General features: G+C 38.0%; 2 protein-coding genes across 4 annotated transcripts in view; one reads left to right on the top strand and one right to left on the bottom strand.

Annotated features, from left to right (window-relative positions):
* On the bottom strand, positions 1-26,305 carry CENPK (centromere protein K). 2 transcript variants are annotated; one of them, XM_033009168.2, is made up of 10 exons: positions 26,213-26,305; positions 23,571-23,663; positions 19,543-19,599; positions 15,869-15,947; positions 11,382-11,428; positions 9,904-9,986; positions 9,689-9,787; positions 7,830-7,956; positions 3,965-4,018; positions 1-986 (listed from the first exon to the last, which is right to left on the bottom strand). In XM_033009168.2, the coding sequence occupies exons 1-10, from the start codon at positions 26,213-26,215 to the stop codon at positions 828-830; spliced, it is 801 nt and encodes a 266-aa protein (XP_032865059.1). In that variant the 5' UTR covers positions 26,216-26,305; the 3' UTR covers positions 1-827. The 2 variants fall into 2 exon arrangements, with proteins under 2 accessions (XP_032865059.1, XP_032865058.1); XM_033009167.2 differs by lacking the exon at positions 26,213-26,305 and adding an exon at positions 25,418-25,490.
* PPWD1 (peptidylprolyl isomerase domain and WD repeat containing 1) overlaps positions 26,278-27,774 on the top strand; it is a 17,274-nt gene continuing 15,777 nt past the window's right edge. Inside the window, exon 1 of one of the 2 annotated variants that reach the window (XM_033009162.2) lies at positions 26,278-26,526. In XM_033009162.2, the coding sequence (XP_032865053.1) occupies positions 26,370-26,526 (157 nt within the window). In that variant the 5' untranslated portion in view covers positions 26,278-26,369. The other variant, XM_033009163.2, reaches the window with a different exon arrangement.

Below are 27,774 nucleotides of genomic sequence, written 5' to 3' on the forward strand. Positions count from 1 at the left end.
TAGGGTGACAGAATGGTAACTTTTATTCGGAACACAACTGTCCATTGACATTACAGAAACTGTTGAAATCAACAGAACAGAGATCTGTTACAAGCCTTGATAAACTAGATCTGAAAAATTGAAGACAGATGCTATTAGGCAATATGGCATAACACAATATGGGCTGTTTGGGAAGCATGCAGTTGTAGCATTGCACAGTCGGCATCTGCAGCCCTTCAGCTTTCCAAAGTGTTTATCTTAAAGCCAATAAATTTGATTGCAAAGGCATGGGGAAAAAAGCAAACAACAAACAAAAATCAAAACCCAAACCACATTCCTGAGATGATACCTCACTGCTAGTTCCAAATTTTTGCAAGGCCATGTATAGGAGGAGCTAAGTTACTTAAAATTTTGTCTCCACAGACTACAAAAAAATACTAAAGGAAAGTGAGAAGACTTAAAGCAATCAAAGATATGAACATAAAATAAAAAAGTCATGTGTAAAAAGATGATTTTGAAAGTAAGAAGGGCGGTTAAATGTCCTTACTTTGTCTATTAACTGAATTTGCATCTTACTAAAACATCTGATAAAACCTTCCACAACACAGCTCTTCGCATCACTTGCCATAAACTGTAACTGTGAATAGTCAGAATTGAAATTTTTGTGTTTTTTCCTATCTGATACTGATAAAATGTACATTTTACTACATTAAAACATAATAAACCAAAATCCCCCAAGAAAAGGTTGCTAATATCAAAAAAGCTTATCTTAAACCATAGGTACATCTTAGCCCCCAAGTAAGAGTACAGGTGACTTGTTTTGTTTTAAAGAGAACCTGCAGATCACGCTACATATGAAAGGCTTCTAGGCGAATTCTGTACGGATCTTCCGGATGTCTCAGGGCAATTCCGTATCGCAGCAGCAGTTCTATATAAGGTGGCCAAAAAGAGTCACTGATTTTTACATAGGGTTCATGTGGTGTTTTCACTAATTTGTTTATAAGAACCTGGAAGACCAAAAGGATAAGATTTAGAGAATTAACAAAACAGCTAGATCTTTATCTCCTTTAACCAAATTTATACAAATTATTATAATGAGACACTTACGTAGGCAATATAAGAAATACAAGACTACAGGAAAAATAAAAGACCCCTTCAAAGTAGAAGTAAACCGAAGAATTCCTACTTAATTTCGTTACATCTTTTTTGATGTAAAAATTAGTACCAGAATTCTCCTTTTATCCAGACTAAGTTTTTCATTGTTTGTCAAAAATTCTTGGTGGATTTTAGTTCCTTGGTGAAACTGTAAATGCCTAAAAATCTGAACATGAACATAATAAATCCTTATATAATTTTTCAAATCAGTATCTGTTAATTTAAGATTAAGCATTAAATAGGAAGGAAGGCTAGATTTTTGGGAATCACTTGCCTCAAAACCGTAATGACTTACTGTCAACAAATAGTATTTCTCCCTCACTCTTTCAGATTTTAGCAGAGAAGAATGTCCATCTTACAGTTTTTCTAAATTTCATCTCACTAATAAGCTAAAAAAAAAATACCCGTCTTCTTAGATTGGGAAGAATTATTTTTCCTGTATTTTGTGTCCTTCTGTAGGTAGTGTTAGAAACAAGTAAGTTTGCACCTGTGAACAGCTGAACATCATCATCCTACCTTCACTCTATTTCAACACCAAATCTTTTTGCTCATCTAATAAATGAACCCTCCAAATTCTTAATATAATTTCTTTTGGGGCATGACAAGCACCTTGCAACAATTCACCTTCTCCTGATACTTCTTTACTCCTCCTTTGTTCCTTATCTAAATATAGAATTAGTTAATGGTATAAAAAACCAGCATCAGTTTTGACATTCTTTTTCTGTTACTGGAGACCATGCTTATACCCTCATAATATTGCTTATGGGAAATACTGCACATATTACAGATTAAATAATTTTAGCCATCCCATGTTGCTCTTTCTATTCATCCCAGATATTTAATCTTTCTACTTATAAATGTTATAGCTTTCCCAATTTCCTTAGGTAAAAAATATTCTATCTGCCATTTTATTGCTAAAGAAAAACTAAAAATCCTTACTACCGGACTTTACTCATTTTTCACTCATTGCTATTAAAAAAAAAAAAATACTGCTCTTCTTTTTCAGAACATTCTGAAGAATTGTTCCAGTTTATGTCTTTTGTGCTTATCTGTCAAAATCTGAGTATTTACTCTAAATGTATTATTTTAGATAAATTGTTACTTAGTATTTTTCTGACATATGATATTCTAAAATAGCCTTTATGGTTGTAACATTCATTTATATTGTAAACAGTCTTTCAAATCTTAAATTAGTTCAATAAATCCTCAATCAGAAAGGAATAATCCTCAAATTGTATAAAAGGAAAAGAATTACTATATTTGTAAAAATTACAGCTCATTACTAGAATAAAAAGTAGTATAATAAAAATTCTGAGGTTTGCATGAGAAAAGTTTGCTGCTTATTACTTATGCTAATTTATTTAAGTAGGTAATGGTATATGTAAATAACATAAATGTATATACCTAGCTTGTCAAAGTAGATTTATTAAAAATGCACATTTTCATTATTTAACAAACATATGGAGATTGAGGAGACATAGTTAGGAACACATGCACTGATTGCAATTCAGTGAATTAATTAATTTTATACAACAGCAAATCCTAAATCTGTAATTATAATGCAAAGGTGACTTTGCATTTGTTTCTTTAAGAAACTACTATCTGTATGTACAAAAACACTTTTGAAATTTAACAGGCATTTGAAGCTAGAACCAAGTTGCTCGACAAAAAACCCTCCCATTAAATAAAGATAAGGGACATCAACCGTTTATGCCAAGATAGTTAAAATGAAAAGTAAGTCTCAATTTTTGAAATAGTATGTTCTTCCAAATGGAAATGAGACTTTGTTTAGATGTGTTCACATTTTGAGGAGATTAACAATACCAGAAAAATATGAAGGGCAATTTTAAAGCCTTAGAAGAGCTTTAAAATTTTAATTCCATTGGGAATGTGGCTATTTTCAATTCTGATCTGTTTTCAAGCTCTGCCTAATTTGGCATTAACAGGCATGCTGAGTTACTTGAAGCAAGTAAAATGATTTTGATGATGTAAGCCCCAAGTATGGGCTTTAAACTAGAGTACAACAATGTCATAGTGACCAGATCATAGCGTCTTAATACCAGGAAGTTATTAGTCATCAAGTTTTCCCTCAGGAAAAAACTTTTTTCCCCAGTGAGGTCTTACACATAGATACTTAAAACTGTCTGAAGAGTAAGGATGGAGGAGGAATAGGAAATTTCACTTCAAATGTTACATTTAAGAGAAGAAGGAACAATGCTAGTGAAAAGATTTTTAATGCTCCTTCAAAATTATGCTTTGCAATTTAAATTCATAAATTGCACTGTGATTAAATACACACTAAACTATGTTGGCTTACGTATAAAATTGATTAGAAATGCATGTATCAGATTAATTGATTTCTCATATGAGAAGATAATCCAGTTAATACATGAGACTACCCATTAACTGGTCCTTCTATAACTGTTATTGTATTTCAGAGGTACTTTTATTGAAGCAGTACAAAATATAGCATGAAATGGAATGATTTTTTTTTTTTAAGCACAGCATGTCTCCCCTAGTATGAGCCAGTGAGGCTCATGAAACTTTTTTAAAATCAAGATGATAAAATTAGGAAATAAGGGATAATCATTCTCTAGTTTAAATTGAAGATTTAGCTATCTAAATAACTGCCAAATCTTTTGTGAAAAAATGGGGTTAATTTGATAGGAATTAAAATAGAAACCTGACATAACATTCTTAAACACATTCTACTTTTCACTTAACGACTATAACTGCGTGTCATATACCATTATTTATCTTACTAATATATTATGATCAGATCTGAGTATTGGAAAATCCCCCAGATGTCTACATAACAAAACCATCTTACCTCTAAAATTTCACTCAGTGATACCAGCTTTACAGATGGCTCTTCAGAAGATTTCTGCAAAGATAACCACCCCCCCAGCCAAATTAGCAAAACCCAAAACTAAGTAGTCAGGAAAAATGTTAATTGACAAAGAAAAAAACCACACAATTATTTGATTGCACAGTTCACAACAGATTAAGACTTTTAGTTAGATTTAGTTATGACAGAAGTACAAGGCAGTATTTAAATCTACCAGTTCAATATCATACACATTAAATGTAACATTTTGAAAGTTAATTATTTAAAAAGATTAATCTTAAGTGATCATAGTACATCTACCAGGGTTTACATTTAAATAAAACCAAGTACATCGTGTTTATAATGTAGTACAGTGCAAAACAGTCTATGAATATGTTAGGAAAAAATGATGTTTTTTTGTGAACCTTAGAAAAACGTTTACATTGCAATTTTGACACAGATCAAGACTTCAGTTCAAAGTGCCTTAATACATTTTTCATGATTTGCCAACGAATATTTTACTCTTACTCTGAGTTCAATTAAAAAAATTAGCCAAACTTAACAAATAGATTCATTAAAATTTTGAAAAAAAAAAAATAAAAAAGGAAAAAAGTCCTTGATAAAATATAATTAGAAAATGTTTTCATTTATAACAAGCAAATCAAGCCACTTGCCTACAAATTGACATGGATTCCTTAAACAGCAATGCTAACAAAACTGCTCGTGCTGTTTCATGGTGAACCTGACTCTTTTATTTTTCAATTTTATCATTTTTCCCCATCCACTTTACATTGAACAAAATAATATAGTACTGGCAACTGCATACTTAGCACTGCTGTTGAATATATCAACTTAAGTCCTAAGATATTAACAGATGTGCAGCACCTTATACAAACTCCACTTCTGGAACAGAAGAATACAAGCAATAAAGAAGAATTTGTGAGAGGCAAGTTCTGGCTCCTTTTTTTTCAGAAAGCCACACGGGGGACATACTTCCTGCTCCATGGAAACCTTGCAAACCACATAGCTAGGGCTCAATAATGTCTATCTTTCTGCTTTTATCTTGATACTAGGCTGAGGAAATAGAATCTACACTAAGAAGCTGCAAAAGTTTTTTTAGAGTAATCATGAAGGTACTTTGTAGCCTTGGCTGTTTTATTTCCCTGGCCAAAAATATGGCCTTATAACTTAGGTAGTGGGTTCAATATTCGTGTTTCAGAGTTGAAATTAGGTTATGACTTCAGCAATTATTAAAACTGATATACAAAGAAGAAAATCCTAAGGATATTAGTGTAAAGAGATCAGCACTCTCACAGACGTAGTAAACTTATTTTGCTAATTTGTAATATACATTGTATATGTTGTTTTGTAAAATTATATTACTTACATATTTTAAGTGTCACCAATATAATAAGTACCTCTAATTAATTAATTAATTCTTATAAAGTCACTTTTAAGCAGGATGCTTAGCATTTATTTATTTAAACTGAAAAGCACCTTCTTCTGCCTTTCATGAGATAGACTGGCATAAAAAATATTCCTCAACATATGACTTTTCATATTTCTTATTTTGGAAAAAAAAAGAATCTTTTTTTAATCAAGATTTAAAATGCAAGATAATTCTTACCTCAGTCACTACCTACACTAATGGTGTTGGGCCACGGCATGTGAAGCTAACCTGGGCTCTCACTCCCAATCCCAGATGCAGATGCCTGGTGAACGGAGGGTGGAACCAGAACACCAGGGCTGGAAGCAGTTCACGCTCCTCTGGAGCAGTGCCCTACAGGCGTCAGCCCCGCACATTTGTCCTCACGCAGAACTACTGAGAACACAAGCAGCTTCCACAAAGTGAAGCAAAAATTACTGACGCACAGTGTTCAGTGCTTCCAGAGTGTTGAACCAAACTGATAATAGATGTGAATATGTTCCCTTGAATCAATGTAGCAGCAAATTTAATTGCTAATACTGACATTTTGTTTTTTGGACACAATAAATTAAACAATATAGGTGAAAATAGCTGTTTCTCCCTCCTTCACAGTTCATCACTTAGATGCAGATTACAGGGCACCAGCACTTGAGCCACTCAGATCCAAGTGAATCAAAAGGTATAGAAGAAGCTATGATTTCACAAGGAGTATAAAGAAAGAAAAAGACTTGTCACAAAACAAACTGTGTTTAGGAGTTTAAGAAGTGCATAAATTAAATTACAACTAAAATAAGACCTTGCATGGAAATTTATCAAAATATATTTTACATTTGAATAATTAAAAAAAAAAAAAGTTAGAAGGTGAGCTCTTGTGTGCAGGAGAAGGGTTGCTTAATCCCAAACACCTTGGGTGATTATTTTTTTCTTTAGATTTCTTCAGAGGTAAAATTTCATGAAAGAGATTAAGGCAAGGTAGCTAGTAAGAATTTCTGACAGTCTGTATAACAGAGGCTGAGAAAATTCAAGCAGTTGATTTTGCTCTGAGGCAGGAGACTTTACATAAAATCTTCCTCAGAATTCTGAAACACACACATGAATTGTTTCTTATATTTAAAACACAGGTGGATATGACCATGAGCAACTCGATCCAACTTTGACACTGGCACTACCCTGATGATGGTGTTGGAATGGAAGATCTCCAGAGGTCATTTCCAGACTGTTTTTCTATGACATCAGATATATGGGAGCAAATAAATTGGTGTATCTCATTATAGGAAATATATTTTTAGGGAATAGTTAAATTTGTGATGACAGTGACCTAGTAGTTTTGTTTACAAAATTGTTTTTTAGCAGGTTCCAAAAAAGATGAAACCGAGTGGAAGCAAATATAGAAAATGGGTGTTATTAGGATAAGCCAGGGAACTGAAAAAAAATTATCTTACAGGAGAAGAACACGGAAGCTTTGCCAGTTCAATTAGCAAAACAAAGACAGAAAGAATGTAAAAGTGCTGTCTATAAATATATTGGAAGGAAAAAACACAAGAAAGAAAAAGAGCTATTCTAAGAGCAATAATGGTGTAAGAATACATAGATCTGTGTTAACATGAATAAATTTAGACTGGAAGTTAGGAGACAGGATCTAACCAGAGTACTGAGGTACTAGAATAAACCCCAATAGAAACAGTAGTAACAAAAATAATTAGTTTTAAATTGGAGCTCAATTATAATATTAAAGAAATTCTATTTTGTGGTTGTCTGAAATAACAGTGAACTGGATTAAAGAAATCATTTCTATTTCTGTATTCTTAAGCATGTCTGAAATCAAAATCACCCCCCACCTTTTTTGTAACTAGTCTTTCAAATAGTAATGGTAAAAGGTTTATTTTTCCTGAAGATTTTGAATTAATTATGCAAAATACTCCCTGACTGCCTATTTTCCCTGAAGTTTTAAAATAATTTTAGACCCAGTTTGCCTGAGCAGAAACTGATGGTTAACATTCCAAACTACACTGTAATTATAAACACTTGGCCTTATAATTGTTCCAAAAACATTGTTAGATAATTAAAATTTGTTTTGCCAAGGAAAATATGAGACTACTTGCCTAGTCCAGTAAAAAAGAAAATGGAACAATTTGGAGTGAACCCCTCAGCATTTCCAAATTTGGCACAACTTGCAGTTCAGTAAGAAATACAATACATTGCTATGCATCTCATTGGGTAAAGGATATATGCATTAAAAAAGAAAATATCCAGCTGGAAACAGCCTTAAATAATATAAACCAACATGAAAAATATCAATTAAACCTAAGGAAGCAGCTGTTAAAACTATACTTATTTCAAAATATAAGTGCAGATTCTATGCTAGTGGATTTAAAAAGATACTGCATCTACTTGAATAGAAATTGAAAATTCCAAATCTAATAGTTATTAAGCAAATCTTACCTTTTTATTACTTCCACCACTCTCTGGAACAGGAAAATGTTCTTGTAGGAATTCACACAGACGATCTAAGAGGTTTTGCTTATACCTCTTTAGTTTCAACTCTTTATTTTGCAGTTCCTGAACTGATCTAATATTCAAATGAATAGTAAAAAAAATAGCAACAGAATATGAAATTCAATAAAATAATGAAAAAATTGTTTTTAAGTAAAAAAATTCCTTATTTTCTATTGTTACAAGTTTAATGTCTTGAATCACAGGATGTAAGCAGATAGTAGCATTATTTTCCATGTTTCAAATATGGATTACTGAGTTATTATTTGATCTATTTAACAAAGCAAGGAGTATGTTTTAAGAGTTTGTTTGCTTCTTTGCTCTTGTTGATATTTAAATTCTTCAATGCTGTCCTGGCTTTGGCTGGGATAGAGTTAATTTTTCTTCTGAGTAGCTAGAACAGTGCCGTGCTTTGGATTCAGTATGGGATTTGGTATGAGAAGGATGCTGATAATACACTGATGTTTTCAGCTGTTGCTGAGATCAAGGACTCCCCAATTCCCCACGTCCTGCCCGTGTACAGGTGCACAAGGAGCTGGGAGGGAGTACAACCAGAGCACCAGACCCAAGCTGGGCAATGAAATATTCCATATCATGTAATGTCCTGCTCAGTACATGAAGGAGGGCCAGTCGGCAATGAGGGGGTTCTCTCTTGCTTTTGGGATTGTGATTACAGGATCTTGGCTTCTCTGGGATTGCTAGCCAAGAATGGGCTGGGTGTTAGTTCCTGCATTGTGCATTACCTGTTTGTACTTTCTATTATTTTTATTGCTTCATTTTATTTCTATTTTTAAACTTTTTATCTCAACCTATGAGTCTCTCTTTACTCTCCTATTCTTTTCCCCTTTCGACTGGGTGGGGGGATAGTGAGCAAGTGGCTGTGTGGTGTTTGGCTGCCAGCTGGGTTTAAACCACGTTAATCCTTTCTGGCACCCAACGTGGTGCTCAAAGCATTGAGATAATGACAGATCTGGCCAGAGCATACTGCAACGAATTTGTTATAAGCATTCATTATATTGGTTTAACAGCTGCTGGTCATAATGTTGGTTTATTGGCTCCTAGAGTTGTGGTACTTGTTCTTAGAGTTGTGCTATGCATCACGTCACTTGCTGTGCACAGTCCCTGTGCTGCTGTTTATCACCTGTGGGAGGTGAATTAAGATTTTTGCTTTGCTGTACTATGTAACACTGATTTATGGCATGATAAAGTTATTGGTCCCGAGACTAGTCTGGTATTTGTACTCACCATGGTCGTCACCTCTGTACTTTGGGGGTCATCTAGTGGAAAGGGTTAACAATTACACCTTTTACCTTTCCTCCTCAGAGAGCAAATCCATGGGGGAAACACCTCCCCTCACCTTCCCCTTCTCCTCCAGGGTACTTACAACAGCCTTTAATAATTTTGAAAATTTTGAATATCCTTGGAATGTTGAAACTAACATGGCTGTCTCACCACTGGGAGCCAGAGCGTTCCTGCATGAGGTTCAGGTTTTGTTCGGGGCTAAACAACTATTTAAGAGTATCACCTGGAAAGCTACAAGTGGCAGGGGGTGTGGGATAGTACGGTCAAGTACCTAGGTCAGTGGGCATCTCCATTGTTTTGGAACTTCACTGCTGAACAAGTGCAGAATCCCAGAAAACTATTGAAATATTTGGAAAATGTATGCTGTCACCCTGGTAATTCCAGAGAGACACAAATCACTGCAAGGTGCTGGGGCCTGGCCCATGTCTACCGAGTGCTGCTCAACACTATTCAGCACCCTGCATGTGGTTTAAACCATAACAAATATAAAAATAATGTAGAAATACCTTTTTTTGCGCTGATGTTGAATTTGTGTTCTTCTGTCTTCTTCAATTTCACTAAGAGTATTTAGTATTTGCTCCTGTTCGTCATGCCACTGTTGTTCTCTTTGAAACACGAAAAGTAGGAAATGGCACAACAGATAAGTAGTTTTCCTGGACAGTCAGGAAAAAAGTGTGGTAAAAAAGCTTATAGAATTCTGAAGTTTAAATTATTGTACTACCTTTTCAGTTCTTCTTCCAGTTGTTTATTCTTTGACTGAACTGTTGACAGCACCATTTCAAGATCATCTTTTACTTTCTTCAACTATAAAAAAGTAAAAATAAACCTACAGTTTCCAGATAGTCCAGTCTGTGGTATTTGTTCTATGTAAAGTAACATCTGCAAATCTGGTAAAGAGGACAAAATTATCTGCAATTTCCTAAGAAATATAACCATAGAGTGACATGTTATTTTTAAATCCAGTTGAAGCTATTTACAATGTTACTGTGAGCAGTTGTTCTTTATTGTCTTACTGAAGCTCTGTAAAACACATAGTTGATTTTACCTTAAACAGATTATGGAGTACACATGAACTGCTCATCTGATGAAAGACTGAGGAGGAAGCATCTACAGCACCAGGGCTGCATTGTCTACATTATTGCAGCTGATTGCAAGAATGAATCCATGCTAATTGCACCAACATAAAATATATAGCACTCAGAAAACAAAGATGCTGCAAAGAAAGACTAATTGCATCCATTATTTAAATGGTTGGCAGTGATATGGACATATCTGGGAGAGGAAACAGGGAGAAATAAAACTACTGCAGCTAGAAGCTATATGTGCTGCTAAAGATATGGAACAATGGACTCTCAGTGGACTGGGTCTGTTAATGCATTATGTTCTACAAAGTAGTACTAATAGTTTCTGGGTTTTTTTAATACAAACCTATGATTCAAATGTATTTTGCCTCCTACTATACAAACTATAAGAACTTCTATATTTAGTTCAAAGATATTAAAATTGTGAAAATATTCTACAGAAGCAAACATGCTCCATATATGCAACAGCTGAAAAAAAATTGGAATCCTAAACAATCCACAAAATGGGATATCAGATCAGACATGCCATAGCAATACAGTCAGATGAAAGTGTGCAATCAAACAACTTGTTAATAGTGACCCTTAAGCAGTTGGGTTCCCTGTTGTGAGTGATAGTAGTGGGAGGAAAGCTGCTAGGAAGAAGAAAATAAAAACGTTTGGGTTTTTTTTAAGCCACACCAACAGGAATATTCTCAGGTCATGGTACATAAAAATGTTCAATCAATATAGTGTACTGGTACCCCAAGACATTTGCTCTTTCTTCCAAGACTGGAAGAACTCAACAAATTATTTGCAAATTATTGACACAGAAGTCTAGATCTAAGAATACCGACTCTTCTGTGTAACACATAATGTTACATTATTTTATATCAAGTATGAAATGCAATACATAAAAATGTATTGTTTAAAAGATCATTCATTGTAACCAGGAAATTTCAGTAGTTATAATACAGGAGAAATAAAACATTAGAATAACAACAGTGCCTGAATAAATATGCACAGTATTTTAGCAGTAATTCACCATAGGGGTAGTCATAGGAAAATGCAGCAATTGTATAAACTTTTTAAATTTTTTTCAACAAAATTTTATTATCCCTTAACAAACAAAAAGACTTACCTCTTCTTTTCCTAATGCTACCAGTACATCTGGATTGGTAGAAATTACTGAAAAAATAAAAAGAATTGTATTTTTTGTATTGGACGATATAAACTTGTTTATATTGAAAAGCTGCCTGGCTAGAGAGAAACTTGTGTAGCCTCTAAAAAACTAGTTTGGCTGTCTGCAGCAGCTTAACCATATTTTATGGTGTCCTGCTTAACCCACTGTCACTTTTCAACAAGTTAAATTAGACTGAAAAATGTACGGTGTTAATGCTTCTACATTACTTTTTATATCTGAGCTAGCTTGGGTATATTGGTATAGATACATAATATTGAAATGTGAAGTACATACTTCAAGATAAGTAAGACTGATTTTTTTCAGTGGAAGGGGTACATCAACCTCTACCAATGTGGGCAATCAAATTCTTCCAGTCTTCCAATTCCTTGTTAAACAGCCTCCAAAATGCTCGATCAGGACTGTAAAATCTACCAGATATAAAGAATTTAAAAAGCATATCACCATTCTCATTGTTCACAAGAACAGCTACAAGCAGGGAGATGAAAGGCCCAGCAAGGCCAATATCCTAACTCCAACCCTGACCAACAACAGAACTTAGGGCAAAGTATGGTACTACTCAGGGATGTGGTAATGTTGCCCCAGAGTACTTCTGCAAAATGCAGTGATTTATGGCTCGCTGATTTTCTGAATAAAAAGTGAATTGTTGTATTTGATAACCTTCAATGGGCTCCAATAAATTCTCAGTTGCATGTCAACTTGCAGCATCTGCATAAACATTTGAAAAGGTTTTAAAAAAAAAATTTGAAAACTTTTGAAAAAGTGAAGCATTTGAATCTATTAACAAGAGAAATTAAAGCTACTCTATCAGATTTAAATCTTAAAATGACAGGGATATTTTTTGTCCAAGCTTAGGATCCAAATCTCAAATCTTAAAAATAATTAATTCAATAAAAGCTTTTCCTTTAACAAAAAGGAAAAACCTTAACTCTCTTATAAAAGCATTAAATATGTCCTAAGTACAATACAGTTGATTTCATAAATTTATAAAAGTGCTTTTTTTGGTAAAGTAATTTATAGCTTTTACTTCCACAAATTTTGAGAAGCCTTGGACTAGTAGTTTTAAAAGCAGTGTATGTTCTGAGATGAAAATCAGCAAAGCCACCACGTTCAAAATTAATTAAATGACATGTCACAATAAAAACCCTTTTACTTGGAGAATTACTGTCCCTATATCTTGACACAAAGTTTGAGTAGAGTGCTCCCAAATCAAGCTTATGTTTAAGAGCTGTATTAGAGCAAGATTTTTTTAATGACATGAATATGCTACATACATGATAGAATTGGTGTGCTTTTACTTATATTCTTTGGCATATTTGAAGAAACCCATATAGCTCTTCCCCTCTCCACCTCCCTGATTATTGTGAGCCCTCACTACTTGGATTTATCAATTCCTACTATTGGTTTCTAACAGTTCCTCATTTTTAGACACCTAATCCTGAGTATGTGCTTGCCATTCAATATTCATATTGCGAGCATATCAGAATAGAAGGCCACATCTTCCTAGGAAAGAAATCACTAACCCTAATTTAGTGAAGGAACAGTGCAGATCTAAGACACAGTGACAACACATTTATGGCAGCTGCTGCTGTATAGAACACAGATTGCTCCATCTACTATCAGTTAAAGCTTCTTCAGCTATGAATCACTACACTTGCAAAATTTAAATGTCAGAACTGACTACTGATACCTAGTACAATTACTAAGCAAAATACTAGCAGATGCTAGGAATGTAAAAGCAACTACTATGCACATGTTTATACAGAAACTCCTATTAAAATAAGAGGAATTTGGCAGAATACTGATATTTTGCAAAGAAAAATAGAAATTATGCAGCGACCACGAATGTTTTATATGGTTTAAAATATAGTTGCTTTCCACTTCCTTATTTTGAAAATGTAAAAATTAAATTCTATTTTTATGAGCAAAACACTCATTAAAAAGTTTTAATTCAGCTGATTTTGAAGCTCTAGAGCTACATAAATAGTACCAGAAATTGAAGAAGAACAAGAGACTGAAGTAAAAGCTTTGCAAAAATAAAATTTGCATTGTGGATTCAAGTCTGTTTGCCAATATTGTGCCCAAAGAAATGTAGAACTGCCAAGTTATAACCTCTGAAAATAAGGTTTAAAATTTAAATGCTGACAGCCCCTCATTTACAAGAAATGAACTGACTATTACTAGGAGCAGAAACTGAAGTAAGAAGACAACCCAACTTTCATACTCTATTAGTAAATGGTATGAAATTAGCATTTCTGCTATTCCTGTTTGGATAAATTCAGACAATGTTTTAAATTAAGTAATTCCTCCTTCAAAATAAACAGTAGGTAGAAAGGAGCCAAGTTTGACAGAGAAGATGTAAGCACTGTAGACTCTTCATTTTCATATAAGCACTATAACTCTATTCACATTCTTAGCAGCAGCTTCTTTGTTCTTCTGTCAGAAAGGTAGCCAAAGGAAAGCTTTGGCTGCAAAATTTTATTTGCATTATAATATACATAGATCATTTCTCTAGTACAAAATTAAGATTTCTAATAATAAATCTTCTCACCTGGGAACAAGTAAGAATGGTTGAGCAAAGCAAGTCAGCAAGCCAATAAAAATAGGTCAAATCCCAGGAATATTTTTAAGCAAATAGATTAAAGTTTAAAATAATTACATATTTCAGTAAGGAAACCTAATGTCTTCAGGTATTTTACCCAAATAAAAACTTCAAGTGCTTTCAATTAATTTGCTTTAAGCCAGCAGTTTATTCATGAGCAGTAGCCAAGAACCAGTATTTCCCAAATTCATTGTCATACTTTTGTCTACATACCTCTAAGAAGCATTTGAGACTGACCACTCTTAGAAATAGGGTTGCAAAACAAACAAACTATGGATTTATTCCAATAAAGCAACAATATCTATTTATAAGAAGGAAGAATTTATTTCTCCAGCTCCTATTATTTGATCATGATGTGCAGCAAGTACATGAACTTAGAAGCTGGAGAAGTGACTTTACTGTTTATTTGAAAATAGATTCCAGTTTGGCCAAATTACACAATATTGGAAATCACAGTTTGCTTTCTAAACCACATTCCTATCATTTTGTAAACAGTAACAAAACCCCCAGGCCTCTTCCAGAATAAAAATATTCAAATGAGTCAATGTATTCATTTAATGATTAACTAATAAATTTTACTGGGTTGAAAGGTGCTAATGGGTCCCTGACAGTAGACATAACAGTGAGTGCTACCAGAATACTAATGATAGCGTAGTGTGAACTGTTTTAGGGGTCTCCAAATGGGACATCTGAAAAAACAGATTACTTTACTCACACTTAGATTCTGATTGGTTTTATTTTCAGTGACTAGCCATATCAACCTTGCAAGAGAGTGAAATCAGTCAGCACTGATGCCTATGTACAAAAAGATTTTTGAAGAACTGAGGAATTTACACCTTTTGGCTTGTAATGCCTAACAAATAGAAGGGCTGCCACTTGTCTCAGCGGTTTGTGCTTCTCTGGATCAGCAAAGGAACTGGATTCCTGTGTTGTTAAAATAAAATGAAGTGCCTTTTACCACCTTTTCTTGACCTGAAATCTCTGACCCTTGTTAAATCCAAGGTAGAATATTTTGTAATGGGCTGACCACTAAAGCTTTACTTCAGAGTTTCAGCTAGTATATCATAATACGTCACACTTTTGTGTTGTATGTATAAAAAAATATTACTCAAAGGGGGCCTACAGGAAAAATGGAGAAGGACTCTTTATCAGGGAGGGTATTGATGGGATGAGGGGTAATGGTTTTAAACTGAAAGAAGGTAGATTTAGAGTAGATATAAGGAAGAAATTCTTTACTGTGAGGGTAGTGAGACCCTGTATATAAAAAAGAAATCAAAGGAGGTATGGTTAAAAATATATCTGGGTAAATTATTGTTGGTTTATTAGCAATACTTGCAAAGATAAAAAAAATATCAGCCTCTTAAAAGACAAAATGAAGACAAAATGAAGATAAAATGATTTGACAAATTAGCTCTGTCCTAAAAAGTAAATACAAATGAAAGATGGTGAAGAAACTATCACAGAAAGGAGAAATTTGAAGGAGGGTTACAGCATAATGAACTTCTGCTATTTTGTTAGGAGATCTACTAGCAGTTATTTTTCCATTTAACTGACTGATGGTGATATGAATCATGCATTTATTTGTCCAGAACCATAAGATTAATTTATAGTAGAATTCACTTTGAATTCTAAGTTCAGTTAGAACTGAAATATAGAAATGAAACATACACGTTACTGCGGGAAATATTTAATTTAATTTTTAAGTCATTATAGTGTGAAAATACAATCAGCAGACATTCAATATATACACAGTTTAAGATGCCTAGGTGAAAGAGACTTTGCAGAAGCTTATGTGAGTATACCTTACATGGAAGCAATTACTTACTTTCAGGACTTCTATTTTGCCACTGATTACATTCTTCTGTTAAAGCTTTCATTTGCACCTTCCTTAATTGGAGGGAAATCTGTGTAACAAGAAAACAAGCATCTCTTGAAATGTGTTGAATTGCATTGGAGTAAACCGAGATTGAATGAGACAGAAATTCAATTATTAAGTTTATAAGCTCGGGAAGGGCTGCAGCCGTGGGAGAGAATCCAGTCGGAGGAAGTTAGTGACCCATGACGGAGCAGTGTGGGGAACGCTGCGGCCCATGGGAGGAACTCATGTCGGAGAAAGTTTGTGGAGGACTGTCTCCTGTGAGAGGGGGACCACGATGGAGCAGGGGGAACAAGTTCCGGAAACTCCCCTCACCAATGATAAGGGAAGTGGCAGCACTGACTGCACCCCCCATTCCCTGCCCTTGTGCTACTGGGGGAGGAGGTAGAGATATTGGGAGCAGAGCTGAGCCCGGGAAGAAGGGAGGGGTGGGGGGAAGGTGTTCTCAAGATGTGGCAATGCTTCTCACTGTCCTACTCTGTTATGTGTTGTTAGTGTCTGTAATAAATGTATGTTCTTTTTTTCTTCCCCTAACGAGTCTGCCTTTTGCTCGTGATCATAAAAGGGGGATTTTTCCCCATCCCAGTCCTATCTCTAACCCCAAACCTGGCTCTCTGTCCCTTCTCATTGCCGGAGGGGAAGAGAGAGAGCTGCTGCGTTGTGTTTGGCTGCCAACCAGGCCTAAACCACGACAAGAAGCTGTGGCTGCCCCCTCCCTGGAAGCGTTCAAGGCCAGGTTGGATGGGGCTTTGAATGACCCAATCTAGTGGAAGGTGGGTTGGAACTAGATGATCTTTTAAGATTCCTTCCAACCCAAACCATTCTAGGATTCTATGAAATACATACATCAGATGTCTCTCTCTCATATCTCATATACATTCCTAGCAAAATATGCTGCTCAGTTAGTAATCCATTACATCATAGACCAGAATCAGTCCCCAAACTTAAAGGATAAAAAAGCATAGAGAATACATTTCAAGATTACAGTCTTGAGGTAATTAAGGAATGAACATTAGTGATAAGGTCAACAGCAAGGAAGAAAACCATAGCTTCTTTGTCAACTACAATGAAAACAGAATTGCTCCAGCTGGAAGGTCCTACAGCAATTATCTAGTCCAATTGCCTGACCACTTGAGGGCTGACCTGAAGTTAAAGCATGTTATTGAGGGCATTGTTCAAATGCCCCTTGAACACTCAGTCTTGAAGCATCGACCACCTCTCTAGGAAGCCTGTTCCAGTGTTCCACCACCCTCTTGGTAAAAAAATGTTTCCTAGCATCAAGTTTGAATCTCCCCTGATGCAGCTTTGAACCACTCTAATGTGTTCTGTGACTGGGTAGCAGGCAGAAGAGATCACCAACTCCCTCTCATTTTTCCATTCGCAGGAAGCCGCAGAGAGCAATGAGGTCACCCCCCAGCTTCCTTCTCTCCAAAACAGACAATCCCAAAGTCCTCAGCCACTCCTCACAAGACATGCCTTCCAGCCCTTTCACGTTTTGTTGTCCTTCTCTGGATACATTCAAGGTCCTTCACATCATTCCTGAATTGTGAGGCCTAGCATTGCACACAGGACTCAGGGTGAGGCCGCACCAACACTGAATACAGCTGGATAATCACTGTTTTTGCCCTGCTGGTTATGCTGTGTTGGATGCACCCCAGGGTGTTGTTTGCCCTCTTGGCTGACAGGGTGCACTGCTGCCTCACATTGAGTTTAGCATCACACCAGCCCCTCCAGATCCCCTTGTGCAGGGCTGCTCTCCAGCCACTCCTCTCCCAGTTCCTACTTGTGCCTGGTGTTATTCCATCCTAAGTGCAGAATCTAATATTTGTTCTTGTTAAATGTCATGCCATTGATGACTGCCCAATGCTGTTATCTACCTAGATGCCTCTGCAAGGTCTCTCGTCCCTTGAGAGTCAACAGTACCTCCCAGTTTGGTATCATCAGCAAACCTGCTCATGGTGCATTTAACTGCTGCATCTGCATCGTTGATAGAAATATTGAACAGAACTGGCCCTAGAATTAAGGAGTGAGGAACACCGCTAGTAACCTGTTGCCAGCCAGATGTAGCCCCATTCACTACAACCCCCTGAGCTCTGCTTGTCATCCAGTTCTTTGCCCAGCATGCTGTGTGCCTGTTCACAGTTGCACAACTTGTACAGGAGGATGCTGTGAGGGACAGTATCAAAAGACCTACTAGAATCCAGAAAAATGACATCGACTGCCTTTCCCTTGCTCCACTGGCTGGGTGATCTTGTCATAAAAGGGTATCAAATCAGTTAAACATAACTTTCCCTTTGTGAATCCTTGTTGACTGTGCCAGGTAATTGCACTGTTCTTTAAATGTCTTTCAATAGCAACCAGTATGATCTTCTCCACAGTTTTTCCAGGTACTGAGTTAGATTAACAGGTCTGTAGTTTCCTGGGTCAATACAGGTATCTATGTTAGGGTTGCAATAAGATCCCATGAAAGTTGCTGACAGAGGATATAACATGACCTTTTCTACCACGCCGTATTTTCTATCATGAAGTGCAATCTTAATTTAATCTTCATTTTTGCAACTCCATTTAATCATTGCCTTGTTATAAGTTTTCAAGAAAAACATCTCTGAAGTTTAAATATTAATCACAAGGGTATGATTTGCTTCAATGAAGTTGCAAAGAATCATAAAAACCTCAGTCTACTCTCAATTAAAATTACAAAAAATTTATTTCTACTTGTAGGATTTTATCCAGTCCTAAAAGGAGAAAAATATTGTATTTTATGCATTTGAATATGCATATTCATTTATTTATTCTGATTAAATAATAGTTTAGAAGATTGTCTATTACTAGCAAGAGATTTATGTTAATAAATACACAGTGATTAAACATCTGAACATATTTGACAGATACATCTCTGAAGAGAAGTGCTCTTTTCGTTAATTATTCAGTCAAGTGTATTGAATTAACCATCTGAATACTCTTACTGAAGTCATATAAGATGGATATGTATAAGACCTACATATTTCACACAACCAGCCCAAATTTTAACTATTTTATGGTTCCCAAATTTGGGGTCCTCATATAAATTCTACTCCAAAGGTTCCTATTTAGAGTTTATAAACAACTAAACAGTAGCCAGCATTGTGTTTTTACATGTTCCCCAAAATCTGAGGGATACAGGAGCTCACATTCATGCACTCAGCAGCAATCACTTCATTTATAATTCAAGAATATCAGTTTCCTAATGATATCCACAAATGGTGAACCGTAATTCACAAACACAGCATTCCAGAGTAAAACTAAAGGGATCCATACAGAGTTTCACAAATTGTATATATACACCAGTTAGGAAATAGTCTAAATCGGTATTGAAGTTATACAGCCCTTCATTTTGCTGCCTGTTTGTCATTTATCAGTTGTATGGCAGGAATGCACGTAAACCTTTTTGCTATAAAAAAATGCAACTTTTCAGGATTTGCTAGACATGTGCTCCAGAATACAGCTTCAAAGTTAAGAGTAAAGCTGTCAGCTTTAGAGAATAAGTGAAGACAATTCAGTTTCCTTCTTTTGGAAACACACCATATCTTTACAAAAAACTAAATATTTCATGGAGAATAAAAAAAAATAAAATACTGTCTTACCCTTTCATCCGATTTTAGAGGTGTTTTCATACGTAGACACGTTAGCTTCTTCTGACACTTGGTGGAAAACAAACAATGTTTACTTATTCTTGCCTTTTCTAAGAAACACAATGCTTAGAAATTCCAACAAAAGCTGTTTAATATAGGAAAATAGTTTTATATTGGTTCCTACTACATCCCTTGACCCACAAGAGCAAATTAAGAAATATTTTAAAATCATACCACAGTAAAACTTCAATTAATTGAAGAGCAGAAAAATAGTAGATAACAAAAGATGTATGATTTGAGGAAAAAAGGTATGTTATGAGGGAAAAGCTGACATGGGGAAAGACTGAACAGATGAAAAACATGAGAAACTGAGAAGAGAGTCATGGACAAGGCTGAATAGGGAAGCTGCCGAAAAGTTAACATGCTTGCTGCTACTACTATGGCTCTGCAAACAGAGCAATCACATGATAATACACATTTTTAGTTTTAACTCACTTAGGGCAATATACCGTGTACTTAAGAACTGGTCTGATTTTTAGACTTGCAGTACATCAGCTCCCATTATTGCAATGGGATGTATATCAGGTCTGAAATTCATGCCGTCACAGATATCCAAAGCTTCATCTGGAGACACCTGCTAAATTCCTCCTTGTTGTCCTAAATTCCTCCATGATGGGGCAGGATGTATTCTAAGCAGTAAAGCTACTAAGCAGTAATTTGGAAATGTTGCTGTTAATGTTTTAGAACCAAAACACAATATAGGATTTCTCCAATAAAAACTGCTAATATTGACACACAATCATTGTAACATCATAAACCGTATAATCTAGGAGCTAATTCAATGACGATTAGTTCTTTTAACTTTTTTTGCTGAAATATGCATGCATCCAAGATGCAACAGTCACAAAGTGGTAAAAAGCCTACTGTTTTTACCAGCTTCCAAAAATAACACACATTATCACTTCCTGTATTGTTTTGGGGATGAATTTTGGGGATGCTGGGAATGAGATACAGGATGTCAAAGATTTTCAATTAAATTCAAAATAAACACTCTAATTTCCATTCTAATTTGAAAATTTCAAAGAAATTATGGTGCCAAAAAACCCTTCTCTTGATAACTTATTGTCCTGTTTTGGTCTGGAATAGAGTTAATGTTTCTTTTTGGCAACTAGAACAGTGCTGTGCTTTGGATTCAGCATGGGGTTCGGTATGAGAAGAATGCTGATAGCACACTGATGTTCTTGGCTGCTACTGAGATTTCAAGGACTCCCCAAATCCCCATGTCCTGCCTGTGCGCAAAGGCACAAGAAGCAGGGAGTAAAGTCATATAATGTCATGCTCACTGTATAGAGGAGGGGTGGTCGGGAAGGGGCTCTCTCTCTCTCTCTCTCTCTCTCTCTCTCTCTCTCTCTCTCTCTCTCTCTCTCTCTCTCTCTCACTTCCGGGATCGCGATTGTGGGATCTTGGTGTCTCGGGGTCGCTGGCCGGGAACGGGCTGGGGATTGGTCAGCGGGTGGTCAGCAATTGCATTGTGCATTGCCTGTTTATATTTTCTATTACTGTCATTGTTTTCATTTTATTACCATTATTAAACTGTTTCTATCTCAACTTGTGAGTGTCCCTTTACTCCTCCAATTCCCTCCCCCATTCCCAGGTTGGGGGGGAGGGTGGGTGAGTGGCCGTGGGGTGTTTGGCTGCCGACCAGGCTCAAATCACGACACTTATTACAGTGCTTCAGAAACTGCATTCCCTGCCACTTACTGAACATTAAGATAAGTTTACATGTAACAACAAATAAAATCACATTAGTGTTTTAAAATCTAATTCCACAGAATTATTGCACTATGGGTTGTCTATACTATGTTCTACTTCAAGTTTGAAAGTATTTTTACTTCAGTTTGATACTTTTAATGCTTTGAATCTACAACTCAGAATTCAAGCAAACAGCATGTAACTACCACATAAAATTGAGTGAAGCAATCAAGACTCTCAAAATAAAAATTTACGTGAGTTTTCAACAGACTCAGCAAAATCTTATACAATGCATAGCATTCCCTCAGAACCGTTCAAAGTTTGTCTTTCCTAGAATTCCTGTAAATAAACTCACTCTAAAACATTATTACTAGCAATTTGGACCATATATATAGAGAGATAAACTTTATTCTTAAGGATGTAACAGTCAGTTTGCATGAGCATATGCTAAAATCATCATTCTTCTAAGATTCTTTCTCCTCTCATTCTCTCTCCTTGAAAATCTAAAGTACTTGTGGACAGCAGCTGAATCCCATTGTCCTGTGTTTGAGTGAGTGGTGGAGGTTTTGGCAGCAGGGGAAGGGGCTATAGGGGCGGCCCCCTGTGAGAAGCTTCTTGAAGCTCCCCCAGCTCCAAGTCAGACCCATCTCTGCACCAAAACTGAGCCAATCAGCTGCGCCTCTGCGATAACGTATTTAAGAAGGGACGTGGTGATGGGCAGTGGGACTTGTGAGGAGGAGTTGCTGCAGCTGCGTGAACACCAAGGTCAGTGGAGGAACGGAGGAAGAAAGGAGGGGGGAGGTGTGCTGGAGCAGAGACCCCCCTGTATCCTGTGGGGAGACAGAAGAGTGCCCCCCCCCTCAACACCCATGAAGATCTACGGTGGAGCAGACAGTGATTTATGGCCTGTGGTTTTCATGTAGTTGATCAAGATGACTGTGCCCAAAGAAGGCTGGAGCCTTGTGGGAAAAGGTAGCCCCCACTATTGTAGTTCAGCGCTGGGAGGATTGCAGCAAGTGGGGGTGTCCCACGCCAGAGCAGCTTGGGAAGGGCTGCAGCCCGTGGGAGAGAATCCAGTTGGACAAAGTTGGTGTCCCACTCTAAAGCAGTGTAAGGAAATGCTGCGGCCTGTGGGAGGGACTCACACCAGAGAAAGTTTGTGGAGGACTGTCTCCTGTGAAAGGGGGAGCACAATGGAGCAGGAGAAACAAGTTCCAGAAGCTCCCGCCACCGAAGATGGAGGCAGCGGCAGCACTGACTGCACCCCCCATTCCCTGCCCCTGCGCCACTGGGAGGAGGCGGTAGAGATATTGGGAGCAGAGCTGAGTCCGGGAAGAAGGGAGGGGTGGGGGGAAGGTGTTCTCAAGATGTGGCAATGCTTCTTACTGTCCTACTCTGTTATGTGTTGTTGTTAGTGTCTGTAATAAATATATGTTCTTTTTTTCTTCCCCTAACGAGTCTGCCTTTTGCTCGTGACCATAATGGGTGACCTACCCCTCCCAGTCCTATCTTGAACCCCAAGCCTGGCTCATCTGTCCCTTCTCATTGTCGGAAGAGAAAGAGGAGAGAGTGGTTGCGTGGTGTTTGTCTGCTGACCAGTCTCAAACCATGACACCCATCTTGCATGAGGCTAAAGAGAGAAGAACCTCAAGTCTCAGTTGTGCTGGTAGTAACAGAACACAAGTAAATTGTTTAATTTTCTCTAGTTTTAACATACACTCTCATTCTGTTTAACTAAATCATAACATCAGCACACTCTAAACAAAGTTTGACACTGCAAGGCATTCTTCATCCCTGCCAGCACTACTTCTTTGCCAGACCCTGTGTCAGGCACCTAAAAAGTGATGCCACGGAGCACCACCAGAGAGCAGACGAGAGCGCAGGCCATGTCGAGTTGGAGAGTGGAGCCAAGTCTGGAGCCACCATGGTAATGAGTGAGAAGGGGGCAGCCGCCAGCCACTGCCCCATGGGCTGCCCAGCTGCCTCTCTTTAGCCTCACGCAAGATGGGATTCAACTGCTGTCCACAAGTACTTTAGATCTTCAAGGAGAGAGAGAATGGGAGGAGAAAGAATCTTAGAAGAATGACAATGTTAGCATATGCTCATGCAAACTGACAGTTACATCCTCAAAGATACATTTTCTTCTGCCTTTTTTTCCTCTCTTATTTTGTTGCGGTGGTTTCTTTGGAGGCAGCAAGGTAAGCATGCAGTAAAGGATGGGGAAATGAACAAAAAAGTGCCAAGGAAAGTTTACAGCAAGTCTAGTCTACCACTTGTGATTTGCATACCTCTTCCATCTGATTCCAAATACTTTCACATTCATCCATGAGTTCTTCCTTGGCCTCTACAGAGTCATTCGTGCTTTCTGGTAAACTTTCAGCCTATTAAAAAGCAAACAGAACCATTATCGTGTAGATCTACAATAATTATTAACAGGTTACTGAATTGTACCTGCTACTTTAGGTCAAATATGTAACAGAGCAATCCTGCTGAATCCAAAGCTTTCAGTTAACTCCCCTATATTTCTAGAGAGTACCCGATCATTCAGTAAAATCAGCTAACCACACTACTATGATAAAATTTGAAGACATGTTTCTTAAAATTGAATAATAAGTTCTAATTTTTCAACACTGCTTTGATTATCTGCAATGTATTTTTGGTTTTTGGTGTTTTTTTGGAAAACTTCAATAAGGACAGAATAAAAGAATCTCACATCTACAAAGCCATGTTTTTCTTCCATATATCTGCAAAGTTCTGAAGCAGTTACTTCTACTCTGTGTTCTAATAAATGTCCTCAACTATTCCTCCTTATGACAACTTTAATTTGTTCATCAAGAAGATTCTGAATTCAAGTGTTTGGAGGTTACTAGGAAAACAAACAAAAGAACATGAAAGATAGGCAGGCAACCAAGAAAACAGGGCACCAGGACAGTGAAGAGAAAAAAAATCAACCCAAGTTAAATTAAAAAGTTCTAGGAAGTGTTGGGTCAGATAGAAACACATAAAAATTCATAATTTTAATCATAGTTAAATATAGAAAGAGATAGATGAACAACAGCAATTAAGAGGAGAAAACCAAGAAGGGCCAGAATAGCACCCAAAGGGAATTTTTTTTAATGTAAAACAACCAAGTGGAATTTCCTAGATGTACAAAGGAAGCCTTTAAAAATACTGCAGTGAATCACTAAGCCTACCAAATACTTAGAGATTAAAAAGAAACATTAAAAGAGATAAAGATCTAAAGAAGAAATAAACATATCTGCTTTCTTAATGGTGCACAAATTCCTAACTCAACCTTTTGTTCTTTTCCAGAACAAAAAAGCAGCATTGATTATGCTAAAAACTTGAATACTTTAAAAGGAGTGAAATATTCAACTAGTACCTCCAAAGTTCAAGTATGCCATAGCAGAGTAGCCAAAAAAAAAAAAAAATTAGAATGTCTCACTGAACACTGGAAGTATTCTAGGGAACTGAAAGGTAGCAATACTTCTACTAAGCTTCCTGGGAAATCTGTTGCATCAATAATTAAAAACAGAACATTAGCAAGACCTGGATTGCCATGATGTGATAAGGTCTAAAGAGCACAGTTTTTGCAAAGGAAAATCATCATTTTAAGGGTCTTGGAATGTCTCCATAACATAAGAGAAGTAGCTCACATAATTTATTGATTTCTGAAATGCCTTCAGTGAAGTCCCCCACAAAAGGCTAATAAAGAAACTAAGCAGTCTTGAGATAAAATGCACTTTTTTTCTCAGACCAAAAACTGCCAAGGAGACAAACAACAAAAAAACCCAAACAGATAATTTTAATCATGGCAAAAAGGCTTAGCAGCAGAGCTAAGACGGCTTGAATAAAAAGAAAAAAAAAAAAAAAGATATAACCTTTGGAAACTTAAAAGGGGTTTGGGGTGGGAATAAAACGTCCTATCCCCCTGTGTCCCCCAATAATACAATCCATCAACATGAAAACAAAACAAACCCCAAAATGTTTAAATGGTTATTATTGTCGACCTTCAAAACTTCCAGGATTGATTCCATGCAAAGTTTCAAAAGATATATATTATGAGGAGATACTACAGGACTCTGTAGTGCAAGCAAAACTGACTTACAGTCCCTAATACTGTGCTGTTAATTACCTTATAAAGTATATACATCCAAGTGTCATCTTCAGATGCTTTTCCTTGCAGCTTGCAGTTTTTCCTATTTTTGTATGGTAAATTAGGTTTCTATTCTTACACCACACCAAAAAACTGAAGGATTCTTTTTGCATGTCACTAATATTAATACATTCCAATTTCAACATTATTCCTTCTTACCTCATTTTAGAGCTATATAATTAGGTAAAAAACACATGCAGGGACAAGTGTGCATTGTAGGCTCTCTGCAAGCCAAGCAAATTGCCAAGCTTTCTGGGAAGTGTTTCATGTTGACAAATACAAAAGGACCAACTACTGGAAGAAATTCAGAGATGAGAAGGAAAACTAACAATAGAAAAAACTACTGGGAATACTGATGGGGAGAAGGACAAAAACAAACAAACAAACAAAAAAAAAAAAAAAAAAAACCCAAACAAAAACAAACAAACAACCCGGGAGTTCGCCTTAGAAAGGAGAATAAAAGCATTACACAAGTAACAGCACAAAAGAGGTTAGGCAGGGCGCTTGCATCGCCCCTGACATAAACCCCAGCACTACACCATGCGGGAGGAGGTTAGCCTCCGCAAGCCAGGGCTGAACGCAGCCGTTCCCCACACGCCAACGGCCGGGCGCGGCGGCCGGGGCCAGCCCGCTCCCTTCCCAGCGGCGCCACGGCCCTGACCACCGCGCACCCCGCCGGAAGCGCCGCGCCTGCCCCGGCTCCAGCGCCGAGGAGCCGCTGCGCTCCGCTCGCCCGCCGAAAACCGGCGGCCCCCACAGCCCCGCGGCCATTACCATGGCGGCTCCGCAGATCGTTACCCTCCGTCTTCCGTCCGGCCCGCGCTCCCCTCTGCCCGCGCTCAGCGCTCACTGGCTGCGTCCCGTGGCGTCACTTCTGACGCGCCCGGCAGTGGAAGACGGGAAGCGTCGCGGACAAGTGACGTGAAGCATCATGGCGTCGCCCGAACTGGAGCGCAAGCGAAAGCAGCCCGAGGCGACGGGCGGCAGCGAGGAGGTGGCGGCGGCGGCGGCAGACGAGGAGGATGACGAGGAGGAGCGCTGGGTTGGGCCGCTCCCGGGGGAAGCTGCGCAGGCGAAAAAGAGGAGAGGTAACGGCGGGAAGCGGCCCGCGAAGCCTCCGCGGCGCTGCCCCCGGGCCAGGTCCGGAGCGGTGGGGTCGCCGCGGGGAACGCGGCCCCGGGTCGGGGGTGCCGGCAGCTGCGCCGTGAGGTGAGATGAGGGGCGGGGGGGGGGTGGAACGGGCCAGCGGAAGCCCGTTGCCTGAATCGGTGGCTTGTGCGTAAAATGGCCTGACCGCGGAGCGACCCCTCGGGTGCGCGGCTCTAGGCCCGGGATGCCGAACTTCTGCTCCCTCTGGAGGACGCCCCTAGGCTGGGGCGCCCGGCCTTGCTGAACCCGACGGGCTGCTTACAGCTGTGGCGTTACGGCCCGCCGGGACGCAGCCCTGGGCTGGAGGAGCAGGAGGAGCCTCTAGGTTGTATTCAGGCGCATGACTTTTATTCGTCTGGTAACTCAGCTCTCGGGGTATCATTCTGATGTAAATGTGTGTTTAGCGATGCTCAGCAGAGATAAACCTGCTGGTTCAGTAGTAAATGCCGTTGTGCATTAAGGTTAGGATGTAAGAATCAGAGGCAAAAGCAGAAAGTTAGACCATTTTAGGTGGGCCAGTTAAACAATGATCTAGGTACGTGCTAGCACTTAGAATTTAAGCTGTGGTACCTGTATGGGACATTGAATCTCTTAACAACAGCAGGGATACATGTGGTTTTGGAAGAAAATGAGATGTTTCCTAGCAGTATCCTGGCTTTGGCTGGGATAGAGTTAATTTTTCTTCTTAGTAGCTAGAACAGTGCCGTGCTTTGGATTCAGTATGGGATTTGGTATGAGAAGGATGCTGATAATAATACACTGATATTTTCAGTTGGCACTAAGAGATCAAGGACTCCCTCACTCCCCATATCCTGCCCATGTGCAGGTGCACAAAGAGCTGGAGGGGGAGCGTAACCAGAGCACCGGACCCAAATTGGGCAATGAAATATTCCATATCATGTAATGTCCTGCTCAGTATTTAAAGGAGGATCAGCCGGGAAGGGAGGGCCTCTCTCTCTCTTCTGGGATTGCGACTGTGGGATCTTGGTGTTTTGGGATCACTACCCAGGAATGACCTGGGCATTAGTCAGTGGGTGGTGCACAGTCTCATTGGGCCTTGCCTGTCTGTACTTTCTACTATTATTGTTTTATCTTATTACAATTATTAAATGTTTTTTTATCTCAGCCTATGAATCTCCCTTTACACCTCCAATTCCCTCCTCCATCCCCCAGGTGGTGCGAGGGTG

Source organism: Tyto alba, unplaced genomic scaffold (genome assembly GCF_018691265.1).
Source record: "Tyto alba isolate M040663 unplaced genomic scaffold, T.alba_DEE_v4.0 Super-Scaffold_42, whole genome shotgun sequence".
Lineage (NCBI taxonomy): Eukaryota > Metazoa > Chordata > Aves > Strigiformes > Tytonidae > Tyto > Tyto alba.